This window comes from Scyliorhinus torazame, chromosome 2 (assembly GCF_047496885.1).
Source record: "Scyliorhinus torazame isolate Kashiwa2021f chromosome 2, sScyTor2.1, whole genome shotgun sequence".
NCBI lineage: Eukaryota > Metazoa > Chordata > Chondrichthyes > Carcharhiniformes > Scyliorhinidae > Scyliorhinus > Scyliorhinus torazame.
The window spans coordinates 110555018-110574058 of NC_092708.1; the positions used below are offsets into that span (position 1 = coordinate 110555018).

General features: G+C 49.8%; 1 protein-coding gene across 6 annotated transcripts in view; it reads right to left on the bottom strand.

Annotated features, from left to right (window-relative positions):
• LOC140390388 (myosin light chain kinase, smooth muscle-like) overlaps window positions 1-19041 on the bottom strand; it is a 612875-nt gene that overhangs the window by 204779 nt on the left and 389055 nt on the right. For 5 of the 6 annotated variants that reach the window (XM_072475553.1, XM_072475527.1, XM_072475536.1 and 2 more), the window contains 2 exons: window positions 15552-15692; window positions 2576-2773 (listed from right to left, as the gene is read on the bottom strand). In XM_072475553.1, coding sequence (XP_072331654.1) covers window positions 2576-2773; window positions 15552-15692 — 339 coding nt within the window. The remainder of the gene's footprint in view (window positions 1-2575; window positions 2774-15551; window positions 15693-19041) is intronic. The other variant, XM_072475561.1, reaches the window with a different exon arrangement.

The window sequence follows — 19041 nt, forward strand, 5'->3', positions numbered from 1 at the left end:
ATTTCCCCCCCCCATGCCGGGTGGGTGAATTGCTGTGGCGCCGCGCGAGTCCCGCCACGCCGCCCCAACGCCCACACGCGATCCTCCCGCCCCCCCCAAACAGGCACGGCGCGAATCATGGCTGGCCGCTGGGAGAATCGCCGCTTGCTGTTGGTAACGGGCGAGCGGCGATTCTCCGGCCCGGATGGGCCGAGCGGCCAGCCCAACACGGCAGGTTCACGCCGGCGCCATCCACACCTGGTTGCTGCCAGCGGGAACAGCGCGTGAATGCTGGGGGGGGGGGCGGCCTGTGGGGGGGCGGGGGAGGGGGGTTCCTGCACCGGGTGGGGGCTCAAAAGAGGTCTTGCCCGCGATCGGTGCCCACCGATCGGCGGGCCGGCCTCTCTGAAGTAGGACCTCCTTTCCTCCGCCGCCCCGCAAGATCCATCCGACATCTTCTTGCGGGGCGGCCGCGGGGAGGACGGCAACCATGCATGCGCAGGTGACGTCATTTACGTGGCTCCGGTGGCGTCATTTACGCGGCGCCGCTTTTACGCGGCGCCAAGGCCCGCCACGTGTAAATGACGCGGCGCCGCTCCTAGCCCCCCGGGGGCGGGAGAATAGGGGGCTGGGAACAGCCTCCGACCCCGGAGTGAAACACTCCGGTTTTCACTCCGGCGTCGGGACTTAGTCTCCCGATGGGAGAATTGCACCCCTTAAACTTAAACAAAGCCAATTACATAGGTATGAGGGGGAATGCTGATTACTTTGATTAGGTAACAAGACTAAAAGGGATGGAGGTAAATGAAAAGTGGGAAATATTTAAAGAAACAATTCAAATTGTTTAACAAAAATAGATTTTATCGAGAGAATAACCCTCAATGAAAAAGATCCATCCATGGCTTTCTAAGGAGGTTAACAACAGAATAAGATTTTAAAAAAGGATGCTGATAATGTTGCAAAGAGTGTATTAGAAACTAGCAAAAGACCACCAGAAAGCTATTAAAAAAGGGGAAAAGAACATGGTTTTATGAGAGAGCAGTACTGTCTGCCATATTTATTGCTGTTCTTTGGGGATGTAACTAATAGGGTAGATAAAGACGAACCAGTAAATATAGTGTACTTGGATTTCCCAAAGGCCATCAATGAGGTGCCACACAAAAGGTTAATACACCATAAGGGCTCATGGATTTGGCATGGATAGGGGAATGGTCAATGGAAAGGAAACAGAGAGAAGGGATCAACGGAGCAATTTCAAGTTGACAGGTTGGGACTATTAGGATGCCGCAAGGAGCAGTGTTGGGGTCTCAGCTATTTACAATTTATATTTATGGCTTCGACAAAGAGACAGAGAGCAGTGTATTCATTATTGTTGAATATATTTAAGGTTGAGATCGTGATATTTTTGGTCTCCCGGGTAATTAAGAGATGTGGGGAGCAGGTGGGAAAATGGAGATGAAACCCAAGGTCAGTCACGATCATACCGAATGGCCAAGCAGGCTCGGCGAGCCAGATAAACTACCCATTCTTCTATTTCTGATGTTCTAAGTATTCCTTTTAATAGATTTGATCTTATTACCAATTAGTTGAGCAGATTTTTGTCTTCACCATCTGGGCACCAAAATTTATCTGGGGACAGTGCACAAAAGAATATCTGGTAGGGTGATGCAGTTTTCTTTCTATTTAGAACATAGAACATACAGTGCAGAAGGAGGCCATTCATCCCATTGAGTCTGCACCAACCCACTTAAACTCTCACTTCCACCCTATCCCCCTAACCCAATAACCCCTCCTAACCTTTTTGGTCACTATGGGCAATTTATCATGGCCAATCCACCTAACCTGCACTTCTTTGGACTATGGGAGGAAACCGGAGCACCCGGAGGAAACCCACGCAAACACGGGGAGAACATGCAGACACCACACAGACAGTGACACAAGCCGGGCATCGAACCTGGACCCTAGTGCTGTGAAGCAACAGAGCTAACCATTGTGCTACCGTGCCGAATAAAGTGATGACAATTCAGGCCGGTTCTGTCGCATATGTGCGATCCTCCTTGCCCAATTTTGCTCTCTGGCCAGGATGTGCTTAATGTCTAGATGGTACCCCAATGTTTTCATCGGTGCACATTCAAATAGTTTACAAATAGCTACTGCAGGTCAGCATTGAACCAACACATGGAAGCCAGGCTCTCAAAATCCCTGAAAGTAGAAACTTCTGTGGCATAGATATGGTGGGCATATTGTGTCAAATGTTTCCTATGCACCCAAAATGTTGAAGTTATCTATCCTGTGATGGCTGAGCAAAATAATGCTGTGCTCTGAACTGATCTTACAAAGCAAGTGAATAGCTCATATTACTTTCAAATCTACCACTCAGTGGAAGTTTTAAGCATTGTTTGTTAAAAGCTTCTTAAATGTTGTGACATAATTTAGTGTGACATTATAAATACAAACTGAAGTTAATATTTCCATAGTTTCAATTACTTATTTTTAAAAGCCATCAATTTCTAAATGAAAAGGATAATGTATGAAACACAGAAGCAATATCAGTTTCTACTTAAACTGTTGAGATACACTTTGGAAAGAATAATACCTTGTACAGTTAGTATTGCGTGTGTCTGCACCTCCCCAATGTCATTCCAAACTTCACATGTATATTTTCCTGTATCTTCAGGAAATACCTCCTGAATAAAAAGATTGTATTCATTTCCATTCTTCTCAAACTGAAAGTCTTCTGATTCTTGAATTTCTTTTCCATTATGGAGCCAGATAATTTCTGGGAGTGGATTAGCTGATGGAATCAACACATTTATTAGCATTAGCAAATAGAAAACATGGAAATTAAGAAATATTTTACACATTAGAATTGTCCAACTATGTGCAAATTATTTTCTGAGAGAAGGCAATCACATTCCTGCACAGTGCTAAAGTTATTAAACCATTAAGTAAATGTGGAGATGCCGGCGTTGGACTGGGGTGAGCGCAGTAAGAAGTCTTACAACACCAGGTTAAAGTCCAACAGGTTTGTTTCAAATCACTAGCTTTCGGAGCACTGCTCCTTCCTCAGGTGAATGAAAAGATATGTTCCAGAAACATGAATGTAATACGACATGAATCCCAGGTCCCGGTTGAGGCCGCACTCATGTGTGCAGAGCTTGGCTATAGGTTTCTGCTCGGCGATTCTGCGTTGTCGTGTGTCCTGAAGGCCGCCTTGGAGAACGCTTACCTGAAGATCAGAGGCTGAATGACCTTGACTGCTGAAGTGTTCCCCGACTGGAAGGGAACATTCCTGCCTGGCGATTGTCACGCGATGTCCGTTCATCCGTTGTCGCAGCGTCTGCATGGCCTCGCCAATGTATCACGCTTCGGGACATCCTTTCCTGCAGCGGATGACCGGGACCTTGGATTCATGTCACATTACATTCATCCCCCACCATCTGGCCTGGGCTTGCGAAATCCTACCAACTGTCCTGGCTTGAGACAATTCACACCTCTTTAACCTGGGGTTACCCCTATCTCTGGATCTGTAAAGACTTCATTACCTGCAAACGCTCGCATTCAAAGCATTGTCTTGCATCTTTGACTTTGTCTCTATAAATGTTTCTGGAACATACCTCTTCATTCATCTGAGGAAGGAGCAGTGCTCCAAAAGCTAGTGATTTGAATCAAACCTGTTGGACTTCAACCTGGTGTTGTAAGACTTCTTCCCATTAAATAAATGTAAGAGCTAAAGCATTTGTTGCAAACTGCCGCAAGAGCTTTTGGGTGAGACATTAAAGTGATCCCTTGTCTGCACTGCCAGGTGGAAGTCAAAGATGCCATGGCAGTATTCTGAAGAAGAGCAAGGGAGATATCACCTGTGCTAGTCAATATTTATAATTCAATCAACACCATATAAACAGATTGCTCATTTGGGAGCTTGCTGCATGCAAGTTTGCTGCCATGTTTCCTACATACAACAGTGAAAACGGACACAATTCAACGGAAATATTTCTAAGTGTCATTTTGGGCGCGTTTGACAGGGTGTTCCTTGATGGCCGCTTCAGCGAGATCGCAGCCGGTATTTAACAGAACTTAGTGCCAATAATGAGCCGCCATGTGAATCTCGCCATTACTGGTTGTCTTGCTGTCTGATTCACCAGGATCGCGCTTCAGCGCCTCCCTGCTAAAAGGGAGCTGACATGGAACGCTCCTTCACCACTCATTCCCAGTCAAGGCACAAGCATGGCAGTGTGCCGACCTACTCCTCGCTTCGGCGATGCCGACTTGGCCAGGTTTTGTGATGCTATTGAAGCAAGACAGGGCATCCTGTTACTCTGAAGGGTCAGAGGCCCAGCAGCATTGTCAGCAATGCCACCTGGGAGGCAGTTGCTGCGGCTGTCAGTGCGGGCAGCATGACCAGATAGACAATGTCTGAAGGGACCAACGACCTCCACCGAGCTGGAAGGGTAAGTTACCACCTCGCTCCTGGTATCAGTTCCGCCTGCCACCCCTCAAATCCCCAAACCTCCCCACAGATCACTGGCTGACACCTCGCACCCTCTCCACACCAATCTTTGTGCTTGTTCCCCAGCAACCCCGGACAGCCACCACCAAAACCCCTTCATGTCCAGGTGCGGTGCTCACCCATGCCACGTGTTATAGACCCCCTAACCCATCAAGTGGACGGCTTACTATGCCTTCTCTTTGTTCCCACAGGAGAAGATAGCCTCTAAAAAACAGGAAAGGGTCAAGATGAGGGGGGAGGGGCACGAGAGAGAGAGAGAGAGAGAGAGAAAAAGGTACCAGAGATCCGAGTCTTCACCCCCTTTGAGGAGCGGGCCCTAGAGATCGCGGGGTGAACCTGGAGAGAGCAGTCACCGACAGTGAGGTTGGCCTGCGTCAGAGAGATGAGGATCCACTGCCCCTTCACCCAAATGACTGTCTCAAGTGAGTTGTTCATGCCAGATAAAAAGATCCTTCCTTCTCACTGATCACATGTCCATTGTCTCGCAGGATCTCCACCTTATGAGACTGGGTGACCTGGAGATGTTTCCCGCCCCACCCTCCCTACCACCACCCAAGAGACCACCTCGGAGGAGGGCTCTGAAAAGACCACCACTGAAGCATCACAGCTGTCACCCCCACCTTCCATTGATGCAGAAACACATAGCTTGGTGGGTGACATTAGTGGGCAGGCTTCTGGGGCACAATCTGGTTAGCACCACACAGTTCCTGAAGCGCATCAGGTAGAGGCAGGAACATCCGAGGGAGACAGCAGTAGAGGTCTGATGGATTCCAGGACTCAACTGCTAGCCACTGAGGGATGTGTTCCAGGTGCAGATGGACATTGCCGAGGCACTGCAGAACGTGGCCCAGTGAAAGAGGAGCAACGCTGAGGGCGTCGACATTATGGTGCAGACAATGGGGAGCCGTGAGGACTGGCAAAGCCAGATGACCCAGAGGTCTCTAGACCTCATCCAGCTGCACCTCTATCTCTTAAAAACCCCGAGGGCACTATGGGCACCCTCAGGGAGGAGGAAGCACTAGATCCCTGCCACCAAGGATACGATGGAGGGCTCCAGTTCTCCCGAATCCCTCCCGCCTGATACTGGTGCATCTCAAGGGCAGCGGGCAAACTAGGGTGGCACAGCGATGCCAGTAACACCAGTAAGGCACCCGGGGTCCCCAGCTCCAGGCCCTCCAGAGGACATTCAACAAGGGCATCAAAGGCCACAGGGCATGGAAAACAGCAGCTACCTCCACCTCTGATGTGCATCTGGGCACACACCTAGACGTAACAGTAAGATCAAGAGAGACACTGAGTGGGCATTGGGGGAGGGGGTCACTATCTGTAGCTGGGGGCAATGGAAATATCAATAATTCACGACTAAAACATATAACATCTGATCCGTGTGAAGCCTCTGTCATGTTAAATTTCACAGCGGGCCTGCCTGCCGCGCACCCCTATCACCAACACCCCAGGGGTACCAATATCCGGGGGGGAAATTTGCGAATGCTCTTCAGGAGGGTTTAAACTAGTTCAGCAGGGGCTTGGGAACCTGAATTGTAGCTCCTTCATACAGGAGGTTGAGAGTAGTGAGGTCATGAGTAAGGTTTCAAAGTTGCAGGAGTGTACCGGCAGGCAGGAAGGTCATTTAAAATGTGTCTTCTTCAATGCCAGGAGCATCCGGAATAAGGTGGGTGAACTTGCGGCATGGGTTGGTACCTGGGACTTCGATGTTGTGGCCATTTCGGAGACATGGATAGAGCAGGGACAGGAATGGTTGTTGCAGGTGCCAGGGTTTAGATATTTCAGTAAGCTCAGGGAAGGTGGTAAAAGAGGGGGAGGGGTGGCATTGTTAGTCAAGGACAGTATTACGGTGGCAGAAAGGACGTTTGATGAGGGCTCGTCTACTGAGGTAGTATGGGCTGAGGTTAGAAACAGGGAAGGAGAAGTTACCCTGTTAGGGGTTTTCTATAGGCTTCCGAAACGTTCCAGAGAAGTAGAGGAAAGGATTGCAAAGATGATTCTGGATAGGAGCAAAAGCAACAGGGTAGTTGTTATGGGGGACTTTAACTTTCCAAATATTAACTGGAGACGCTATAGTTCGAGTACTTTAGATGGGACCGTTTTTGTCCAATGTGTGCAGGAGGGTTTCCTGACACAGTATGTAGATAGGCCAACGAGAGGCGAGGCCATATTGGATTTGGTACTGGGTAATGAACCAGGACAGGTGTTGGATTAGGAGGTAGGTGAGCACTTTGCTGATAGTGACCACAATTCGATTACGTTTACTTTAGTGATGGAAAGGGATAGGTATATACCGCAGGGGAAGGGTTATATCTGGGGGAAAGGCAATTAGGATGCGATGAGGCAATTAGGATGCATCGGATGGAGAGGAAAACTGCAGGGGATGGGCACAATGGAAATCTGGAGCTTGTTCAAGGAACAGCTACTGCGTGTCATAGAACATAGAACATTACAGCGCAGTACAGGCCCTTCGACCCTCGATGTTGCGCCGACCTGTGAAACCACTCTAAGACCCATCTACATTATTCCCTTATCATCCATATGTCTATATAATGACCACTTGAATGCCCTTAGTGTTGGCGAGTCCACTACTGTTGCAGGCAGGGCATTCCACACCATTACTACTCTCTGAGTAAAGAACCTACCTCTGACATCTGTCTTATATCTATCTCCCCTCAATTTAAAGTTATGTCCCCTCGTGCTAGACATCACCATCCGAGGAAAAAGGCTCTCACTATCCGCCCTATCTAATCCTCTGATCATCTTGTATGCCTCAATTAAGTCACCTCTTAACCTTCTTCTCTCTAACGAAAACAGCCTCAAGTTCCTCAGCCTTCCCTCATAAGATCTTCCCTCCATACCAGGCAACATTCTGGTAAATCTCCTCAGCACCCGTTCCAATGCTTCCACATCCTTCCTATAATGTGACGACCAGAATTGCACGCAATACTCCAAAACCAGAGTTTTGTACAGCTGCAACATGACCTCATGGCTCCGAAACTCAATCCCTCTACCAATAAAAGCTAACACACCGTACGCCTTCTTAACAACCCTCTCAACCTGGGTGGAAACTTTCAGGGATCTATGTACATGGACACCGAGATCTCTCTGCTCATCCACACTGCCAAGAATCTTACCATTAGCCCAGTACTCTGTCTTCCTGTTATTCCTTCCAAAATGAATCACCTCACACTTTTCTGCATTAAACTCCATTTGCCACCTCTCAGCCCAGCGCTGCAGCTTATCTATGTCCCTCTGTAACTTGTAACATCCTTCCGCACTGTCCACAACTCTACCGACTTTAGTGTCATCTGCAAATTTACTCACCCATCCTTCTACGCCCTCCTCCAGGTCATTTATAAAAATGACAAACAGCAGTGGCCCCAAAACAGATCCTTGTGGTACACCACTAGTAACTGGACTCCAGTCTGAACATTGCCCAGGAACCACCACACTTTGTCTTCTTTCAGCGAGCCAATTTCTGATCCAAACTGCTAAATCACCCTGAATCCCATGCCTCCGTATTTTTTGCAGTAGCCTACCGCGGGGAACCTTATTAAATGCTTTACTGAAATCCATATACACCACATCAACTGCTTTACCCTCATCCACCTGTTTGGTCACCTTCTCAAAGAACTCAATAAGGTTTGTGAGACACGACCTATCCTTCACAAAACCGTGTTGACTGTCTCTAATCAAATGATTCCTTTCCAGATGATTATACATCCTATCTCTTATAAACCTTTCCAAGATTTTGCCCACAACAGAAGTAAGACTCACTGGTCTATAGATACCGGGGTTGTCTCTAATCCCCTTCTTGAACAAGGGGACAACATTTGCTATCCTCAAGTCTTCTGGCACTATTCCTGTAGACAAAGATGACTTAAAGATCAAAGCCAAAGGCTCAGCAATCTCCTCCCTAGCTTCCCAGAGAATCCTAGGATAAATCCCATCTGGTCCAGGGGACTTATCTATTTTCACACTTTCCAGAATTGCTAAGACCTCCTCCTTATGAACCTCAAGCCCTTCTAGTCTAGAAGCCTGAATCTCAGTATTCTCCTCGACAACATTGTCTTTTTCCTGACGAAAAATATTCATTCAGCACCTCTCCTATCTCCTCGGACTCCACGCACAACTTCCCACTACTGTCCTTGACTGGCCCTACTCTTACCCTAGTCTGACATATCTATAGAAAGCTTTAGGGTTATCCTTGATCCTACCTGCCAAAGACTTCTCATGTCCCCTCCTGGCTCTTCTTAGCTCTCTCTTTCGGTCCTTCCTAGCTAACTTCTAACTCTTGAGCGCCCTAACTGAATCTTCATGTCTCATCTCTATTAAGCCTCCTTCTTCCTCTTGACAAGTCTTTCGACTGTTTTAGTAAACCACGGTTCCCCAGCTCGGCCACTTCCTCCCTGCCTGACAGGTACATACTTATCAAGGACACGCATAACACTGACTTCCCGTCACAGCTGTCACCAATACCCTCCACCCCTCATCCGGGGGTGCGCCTCGAAGGTGTCAGGAACCATCGAGTGTGTCAGGATGAAGGCATTGTACACACTGCCCGGGTATCAGGCACAGACGTGCATGATTTGCATCTGATGGTCACACACCAGCTGCACGTTCATCGAGTTGAAGCCCTTTCTGTTTGTGAATACCAGCTTGTCATGGGCCGGTGCTCGTAGAAGGACCTTCATCCCATCGATCGCCCCCTGGACTTGGGGCAGCCCAGCGATGACATTGAACCCAGCTGTCTGGATATCCGGGTGGGCTCAGTCCACATTGAAATGCATTGTGCCACCAGGAATACAGGGCCTCCGTGATGGCGGGGTGCACTTGTGCCCCAAGGTCTGCTTGATTTCAGTCAGAACCCGACTCGGTGCCTGGAAGGACCCTGTAGGATAAAGGTTCAGGGCGACCGTCACCTTGTTGGCCACTGGGAGCGGCTGTTTTCCACCATACCCCCACGGTTCCAGGTGCGACATGATCCGGCAGATATGTCACACTGTCCCCTTACTCAGCCGGAGTCTTCGACAGCATGCCTCAAATGACAGGTGCTGCTGATACACACCAGGTCTAATGCACCATCTCCTTCCCACCTCCTCCTCAGTCTGTTGGGCGGCCGGTTCTCCACCGTCATCAGCTTGCTTCTGTTCCTCTGGGACAGGCTTCACTACTGCAGTGTCCTCCCCGAGCAGCTCCTGCTCGTACAGCCTCAGTGTATCTCCCAGGGCTGTGGTGGCTAGGATGAAGGCCACCTTCCTGGTTGAATTCCGAAGTCCATTGTTTGCAGGGGGGTGAAAGGCAAACATGTCAGCATGGTGTGCACTTCCATACCCTAACCAGATCCAATGGCCTGCACTGCAGACCGTGCTCTCCGCATGTCCTGTCCCCCCAGCTCCCCCATCCCAACACCCACCCCCTGCCGTTCTCCCTGGCACTCTGCCCTCCGCACTGCACCCCTGGCTCTGTCGATGCCCGGCAACCATCTCTGCTGGCAGGCACGCAACACTGCCAGCAGGGTAATGGTGGCTGGCCCTACCAATGCTGGCGGTATGCTCCGTGGCCTAGGTCTGGTGCCCTTCTGTAGGGGCTACTGTGGGCGTCCCGCTTGGGTGGGCCATTTGATGTCCCACCGGCGGGTGGTGCCCAGTTGTGGAGGTCGATGGAGTAGATGGTGGTGGCATGGGGGGCACCATACGGCCAGTGTCACTCTACAATTATGAGCTGCGGTGGGTGGCAAGATGGCTGCTTTGCAGGCTACCACAGTGGCGTTCCTTGCCTGAACATCCCATTCCCGGGGGGTCACCTTGGCCCCAAGGACCACCCCTCGGTCACCCGTCACCACTGGCTACTTCACCAGGCCTGGCCCTGGGAGACGCCCCACCCCCCTCACCCCAGCCAGTCATGCCAGTGGCAGGACGGGCAGCCCACGGTCCATGCCTCCGGGAAAATGTCCTACCTCCTCTCTCTCACTCAGCAGACCAATTTTTAAAACCACAAGTGAAATCCGCCATCGATATTTCCTCCTGGCAGAGGTGCAGCATCGCGGGAGCCCCAGAGTCAGGTCACATGGTCTGTGCAACCAACCAGGACTCAGAAAGTGGAATCTTCCCATGATGCAAAGAGACATTTTGGGAGTGAGCTACAGCTATGAGGCTACTTTACAATTCTGATTAGTAAATACTTTTTATTTTCACTGATGAAGTCTGTGAAAGTGCATCTTTACATCTGATATCGAGGATAAATTATCCTGACACTTCCTCTGTCCCAACACCTGTGAGTATCCTGTCTTAAACAAAGTCTGCCTCTCTTTGGGCGACCCTTTTGACACCTCCACTGAGGACTGGACACAATAAGTTGAATACCTTGGATATTATTTCCAAGTAAATGAAACAGGAGGAGGCGAAGCGCAAAGCAATTTTCCAAAGTGTTTGTGGAACTTAACGTTATTCGCAATCTTACACCCTAAGCATACCCGACTCCAAATCATTTAGCTCATATATTTAGTGAAGGTTAAATTGCAACTTCAACCATCAGTCATACTCCAAAGATTCAAATTTAATTTGTTTGTGAGAGCCACAGGTGAATTTATCATGGCTTACATTGCTAAACTGAAGCAATTATTGGAGTTTTGTGGTTTTGGAGCCATCCTAATTGACATGTTATGGGATAGGTTGGTGTGTGGTATGAACACGAATGCTATTCCCCGACCACAAACATTCAATCCCTCCACCACCGAGGAACAGTTATAGCCATGTGTACCATCTACAAGATGCACTGCAGGAACTCACCAATGTTTCTTAGGCAGCACCTTTCAAACCCATGACAACTATCATCTCGAAGGACAAGAGAGCAGATACCTGGGAATGCCACCACGTGGAAGTTGCCCTCCAAGTCACTCACCACCCTGACTTAGAACATAGAACATTACAGCGCAGTACAGGCCCTTCAGCCCTCGATGTTGCACCGACCTGTGAAACCACTCTAAAGCCCATCTACACTATTCCCTTATCGTCCATATGTCTATCCAATGACCATTTGAATGCCCTTAGTGTTGGCGAGTCCACTACTGTTGCAGGCAGGGCATTCCACACCCTTGCTACTCTCTGAGTAAAGAACCTACCTCTGACATCTGTCTTATATCTATCTCCCCTCAATTTAAAGTTATGTCCCCTCGTGCTAGACATCACCATCTGAGGAAAAAGGCTCTCACTGTCCGCCCTATCTAATCCTCTGATCATCTTGTATGCCTCAATTAAGTCACCTCTTAACCTTCTTCTCTCTAACGAAAACAGCCTCAAGTCCCTCAGCCTTTCCTAATAAGATCTTCCCTCCATACCAGGCAATATTCTGGTAAATTCCTCTGCACCCTTTCCAATGCTTCCACATCCTTCCTATAATGCGGCGACCAGAATTGCACACAATACTCCAAATGCGGCCGCACCAGAATTTTGTACAGCTGCAACATGACCTCATGGCTCCGAAACTCAATCCCTCTACCAATAAAAGCTAACACACCGTACGCCTTCTTAACAACCCTCTCAACCTGGGTGGAAACTTTCAGGGATCTATGTACATGGACACCGAGATCTCTCTGTTCATCCACACTGCCAAGAATCTTACCATTAGCCCAGTACTCTGTCTTCCTGTTATTCCTTCCAAAATGAATCACCTTACACTTTTCTGCATTAAACTCCATTTTCCACCTCTCAGCCCAGCGCTGCAGCTTATCTATGTCCCTCTGTAACTAGAAACATCCTTCCGCACTGTCCACAACTCCACCGACTTTAGTGTCATCTGCAAATTTACTCACCCATCCTTCTACGCCCTCCTCCAGGTCATTTATAAAAATGACAAACAGCAGTGGCCCCAAAACAGATCCTTGTAGTACACCACTAATAACTGGACTCCAGTCTGAACATTTCCCATCAACCACCCCCCCTTTGTCTTCTTCCAGCTCGCCAATTTCTGATCCAAACTACTAAATCACCCTGAATCGCCTGCCTCCGTAACCTTATCAAACGCTTTACTGAAATCCATATACACCACATCAACTGCTTTACCCTCATCCACCTGTTTGGTCACCTTCTCAAAGAACTCAATAAGGTTTGTGAGGCACGACCTACCATTCACAAAACCGTGCTGACTATCTCTAATCAAATTATTCCTTTCCAGATGATTATACATCCTATCTCTTATAAACATTTCCAAGACTTTGCCCACAACAGAAGTAAGGCTCACTGGTCTATAGTTACCGGGGTTGCCTCTACTCCCCTTCTTGAACAAGGGGACAACATTTGCTATCCTCCAGTCTTCCGGCACTATTCCTGTAGACAAAGATAACTTAAAGATCAAAGCCAAAGGCTCAGCAATCTCCTCCCTAGCTTCACCGAGAATCCTAGGATAAATCCCATCCAGCCCAGGGGACTTATCTATTTTCACACTTTCCAGAATTGCTAACACCTCCTCCTGATGAACCTCAAGCCCTTCTAGTTTAGTAGCCTGAATCTCAGTATTCTCCTCGAGAACTGTGTCTTTTTCCTGTGTGAATACTGACGGAAAATATTCATTTAGCACCTCTCCTATCTCCTCGGACTCCACGCACAACTTCCCACTACTGTCCTTGACTGGCCCTACTCTTACCCTAGTCATTCTTTTATTCCTGACATATCTATAGAAAGCTTTAGGGTTATCCTTGATCCTACCTGCCAAAGACTTCTCATGTCCCCTCCTGGCTCTTCTTAGCTCTCTCTTTAGGTCCTTCCTAGCTAACTTGTAACTCTTGAGCGCCCTAACTGAACCTTCATGTCTCATCTTTACATCAGCCTCCTTCTTCCTCTTGACAAGTGTTTCGACTGCTTTAGTAAACCACGGTTCCCTTGCTCGACCAGTTCCTCCCTGCCTGACAGGTACATACTTATCAAGGGGTAAGCCATGGGGTACAGGTCTCTGGCACAGAGTCTGTCCCTGTTGCTCAGAAGGGAAGGGGGGAGAGGAGTAGAGCATTAGTCATTGGAGACGCCATAGATAGGGGGATAGATAGGAGACTCTGTGGGAACGAGAGAGACTCGCGGTTGGTGTGTTGCCTCTCAGGTGCCAGGGTGCGTGATGTCTCGGATCGTGTTTTCGGGATCCTTAAGGGGGAGGGGGAGCAGCCCCAAGTCGTGGTCCATATAGGTACCAACGACATAGGTAGGAAAAGGGATAGGGATGTAAGGCAGGAATTCAGGGAGCTAGGCTGGAAACTTAAATCTAGGACAAACAGTTATTATCTCTGGGTTGTTACCCGTGCCACGTGCTAGCGAGACGAGGTATAGGGAGAGAGAGGAGTTGAACACTTGGCTACAGGGATGGTCTTGGGCTGGAGTTTGGGGGCTCCTGTCACTGTCCGCTGTCTCCTCGTTGCTGGAATCTGCTTGGGGTTGGGGTTGGGGTCACCAGAAGGGTCCGCCTCGTCGTCAGTTGACCTTCAAAACACAATACATGACGCATGATTGGATCGCGTGTTGGGGTGTTGGTTGGTGTGGGGGAGATGGGGTGGTGTGGGGGATGGTGTGAGTGTGGTAGTGAGTATGATGTGAGGGGTGGTGTGGGGGGGGGCGGGTGTGGTGCGGCCGTGTCACGCATGCCTTGGGAAACCGCTAAGCAACGGGGTCTCATTAAGTTGCCTGATACTGATCTTTGCCTTAGTGGCTGCCCTCTCTCTGGGCCCACCGACCAGGTCCAGTACCCGCTGCTCTGCGGTGGTGAAGTCCACAAGCCCAATGGTTCCCCTCCGGTCTTTTCTCTCTCTCTAGGGATGTGCGTCGCCTTCTCCCTGGGTGGCCCCCAAATTAATCCCAGACCAGTCGAAATGAAACATAGGAGGGTCCCCCAGCCCTGCCTACCCCCATGCCAGGCAACCCCGGCCCGATTGTACGTGTGCAGAAAATGCCAGCTTGGCAGTGCCAGGCTAGTGCACAGGTGGCAACAGCAGTGCCAGGGTACCACCCTTCCCAAAGGGCATGCAGCTGGGGGCCTCCAATCCCCTTGACATCCCCAAGGCGAAGAGATTGAATCCCAAAGCCTCAGGTACCTCGGGAATATGCATATTAGAGTGAGGCTTACTGCCTCGCTCTAATATGCACATTTGCCAAAAAGTGATCCCACTCATTGTGGACGGGATTCACCTTGCAACATCTCACGAGATAGCACTGAATATCGCGAGGCGTTACGAACCGGGTAGATCCTGGGTGCGGGGTCTCCCGGCTTTCAACAGCCACGCTGCGCCACGGTGAGCTGCTTTCCTGGCGCAGCGTGGCCAGAGGATTGTGCCCTTAATATCTGAAACGGAGAAGCCCGCCCATCATCTTTAAGTGCAAAGGGGCTCTTTGCACTTGTGGTGATTCTCCAGGATCTGACTCTACAGGCCGTGTCAGTTTTACGTGGGGTATCAGAGGCGATCCGTTGCCAGCCCCTTCACTTCACAGTGATCTGCCACAGGCGTACATTCAAAATATATTGATGATTGACAGATCACATCAGTGAAGTGGCAATATCATTTTCTTCTGCTGCTTGATCTTCGAGCCCACCTTGGGGACATCAATCAAAGCAGTCTGTCTGATGATCGCAAGTGCAGAAAGCAAGTGGCAGGCACCAAGAGGAAACTACAAGGAGCTTTCAGAAAACCCCAGAAACTTGTCTATTGCCTACTTCATAATCAAACAGTCTGAAGAGGAGTGGGTATGCCTGAGAAGGCCAAACTGCCGACATCCTCATGGACAGGAGGAGGAGAGGAACTGCATTTGCAGGCGGGAAATGAAACACTTTGCCCTCCCACCTACATTTAATAGATGGATGCATCTTGTTACTGGCCAGGTGTCGTTGTTTTCTGGAAACAGGAATATTGGAGGAGCCATTATTGTGACATACATTCCCATCACCTCACTGGTGTTGCCTTCTTCTTCCCTATTCTCATATTTACAACCTTGCCACAATTACAATCATCAGGCAAGTGGCAAAAAACAGTCTCATGTGGGGATTCAATACTATTTGCTCACAATGATTGCCTCACCTGCCACTTCCATCGTCATTCTCACTTGGCTTCCATCCATAACCTGCAGGTCAGTCAGCTCCTTAAGGATGACTGGAGCAAAAGTTATTTTGGAATCTTCGACACTTGCACTCTCAGTCCTCTTGGTGCTCTTTCTTTCTGCTTACAAAACAAAATCTATGGTTAAAACAACTTTTGTGGCATTTACAAGGATTCATTTTAAGATGCAATGGCAGAGAATTTTCAATGGGTGAAATCTTCAGCAGAGCTAAGTTAGTGTCTGATTCATGTCCACCCTGTGTGATGTGGGCTGATCCAGCTATAATGGTGGTGTCAGCCTAATGTCAATATTGGGGACATTCAACAATGTAACTGATTGGGGCTTTCAGCAGCTCAAATAGAAAGTATTGAACACATAACACAATTGACACGAGAAAAGATCTGCCGGAGGGTAAAGAATCATCATCTTCTCTGATGACGTGATGTGGGATGAGCTGAGTGAGAAGCCAGAATAATGCAAGCTCCAAAGAGGGTCACGCAAGGCTGGTGGAAACAGTTGTTGGCGTATGGAGTGCCTCAGACAAAGTCACAATACATGCAAACGCCATCAATCAGCGTTGAATAGTCCTGCCAGGTTACGTAAACTGAGAAACACAAACCAAACCTTCCAAGAATGCACTTATTGACCACAAACATAATCAAAGGCACCACTGATACCTTGAAAGAATTCCATTGATCTGGAGGCATTGGATGTTGGGAATTTAAAGTACAGATGCGATAATAATAATAATCTAATGATTGTTATTATAATAATCTTTATTAGTGTCACAAGTAGGCTTACATTAACACTACAATGAAGTTACTGTGAAAATCCCCGAGTCGCCACACTCCGAAGCCTGTTCAGTTACACAGAGGGAGAATTCAAATTGTCCAATTCACCATAGAGGCACGTCTTTCGGTACTTGTAGGAGGAAACCGGAGCACCCGGGGGAAACCCACGCAGACACGGGGAGAACATGCAGACTCCGCACAGACTCAAACCGGGAATCGAACCTGGGACTCTGGTGCTGTGAAGAAACAGTGCTAACCACTGTGCTCCTAGGCTGACTAGGGTCTCAAGAATTACAGGGCAGGATTCAACGCCGAGGTCCGGCCAGCTCAGAGCATGTTAGAACGGCGCCGGCGGGACTCAGGTTTTTTGCTATGGCCGCTCGGCCCATCTGGACCGGAGAATCGAGGAGGGGGGCCGAGTAGAGCGGACTCCGGCTGGCGCCGCGCAAACCACGCCGGCGGCAATGGCGCCGATTGTCCGCTCTACAGAGAATCGCGTCCCAGCGTCGGAGCGGCGTGGCGCGGTTCACGCGGCGCCCCGGGGATTCTCCGACCCGGCGGGGGGTCGGAGAATCCCACCCACAATTTCCATGTTATGAAGAGGGATCCTCCTAGGTATGTTCCAGAGGACAAAGGGGCCTGTGGGTAGCTGGAAAGCGGAATAGCAGCAATCTGAAAAACTACAAAGTGCAATGCAGGTTTGTGGGCGTGATTCCCATAAAAATTTCAAAGTGTGGTAGCGAAGTAGCAAGTGGAAATTGCCGCGGGTTTCCCACCACTTGAGCCAGCGAAACCGGCAATGTTATTTTAAGTTAATCGGTCCACTTAAGGAGGCCCCTCAGGCCAGCCCCAAGATTCGGGAACACTGAGCTAGGGATGCGCCTGGACGCGGTGGAGACCAGGAGGGATGTTCTGTTCCCCCGGGGATAATGGAGGGTGAGCCACAAGGCAGCAAGTGCTGCCTGGGATGAGGTGGCGGAAGCCGTTAGTTCCAACAGTATGAACAAGAAGACTGGCCAGCAGTGCAGAAAGGTCAACAACCTACACCGGGCTGCACGAGTGAGTAGACACCAACCCCCCCCCTCCGCCTCAATGAAGCATCCACCCCCCCCAAATCGCCAAGTCACCCCCAGCCCTCCCTCCCCTTCCCCCCACTCTACCTTCACACCCCCTCTCCCACCACTGAACCACATGTGTGGCTAATGATTCTCTCTCTGTGACTCCTCAGGAAAAGCTCTCCCACAATCGACGGGAGAGGGCCCAGACTGGTGGAGGGGTGCCAGACAAAGAATCCTCACCTCCTTACGAAGAGCGTGCCCTGGAGGTGACTGGTGTGGCCAGGACAGGGTGGTCACCAACACGGAGGCTGGTGAACACTGCAGAGGTGAGGAACCATCGGAATCCACCCGGAGGAGATGTTAAACATGAGTAGTGATTGCCTACTGACTGACCCATCCCTCCCACTGACCCACATATTAAATTTAAAAAAAATAATCTTTATTGTCACAAGTAGGCTTACATTAAAAAAAAAAAATTTAGAGCACTCAAATAATTTTTTCCAATTAAGGGGAAATTTAGCGTGTCCAATCCACTTACCCTGCACATCTTTGGATTGTGGGGGTGAAATCCACGGAAACAGAGGGAGAATGTGCAAAATCCACACAGACAGTGATCCAGAGCTGGGATCGAACCTGGGACCTTGGCGTCGTGAGACAGCAGTGCTAACCACTGTGCCACCGTGCTGCCCTAATTAGGCTTACATTAGCACTGCAATGAAGTTAGTGTGAAAAGCCCCGAGTCGCCACACTCCAGCACCTGTTGGGGTACACAGAGGGAGAATTCAGAATGTCCAAATTACCGAACGGCACGTCTTTCGGGACTTGTGGGAGGAAACCGGAGCACCCGGGGGAAACCCACACAGGCACGGGGAGAACGGGCAGACTCTACACAGACCGTAACCCAAACCGGGAATCGAACCTGGGACCCTGGAGCTGTGAAGCAACAGTGCTACCCACTGTGCTACCGTGCGTCCTTGTCCATCCTCCTGCAGGTCCTCCAGCCGACAGCGCCAGCCATCCCGGTGGCCCTCTCTCCTGACTCCAAGGGGAACACCTCGGAGGAAAGCTCCGAGAATGCCACCATAATAGTCGCGGTACAGCAGCCATCCCCATCCTCCACCAGCGCAGATACACACACTTCGGTGGGACATGTTAGTGGTCAGGTTCCTGGGGCACACTCTGGTGAGCACCACACTGCTGCTGATGGACATCAGGTGGAGGCAGGAACCCCCAGGCGAGACAGCAGTCAGATGTCTGCTGGATCCCAGGACCCAGCTGGGTCCTAGCCTGGTGCTGAGCCTCTGGAAGTGGGTTACCCGGAGCTGATGGAGATGATAGGGAGTGGCCAGGGCATTCAGAGGGAAATGTCAGCGTCACTCCAGCAGGTCAATAGCTGCTTGGAGGAGTACCAGAGACTACGGGCTCAGGAGATGACGCCGGTAATGAGTGGCACCAAGGCCAACACTGTTGAGGTGGTGAGGTGACCACAGTGGAGAGCCTGGTGCACAATGTTGGCACCATGAGTGAAGGTGTCCAAGGCTTTGCTCAGTCGGTGACGGCCATGGCTGAGAGTCTGTTTGCCTCGCTGGGGAATGTCACCCAGTACCAGGCCGACCTTGATA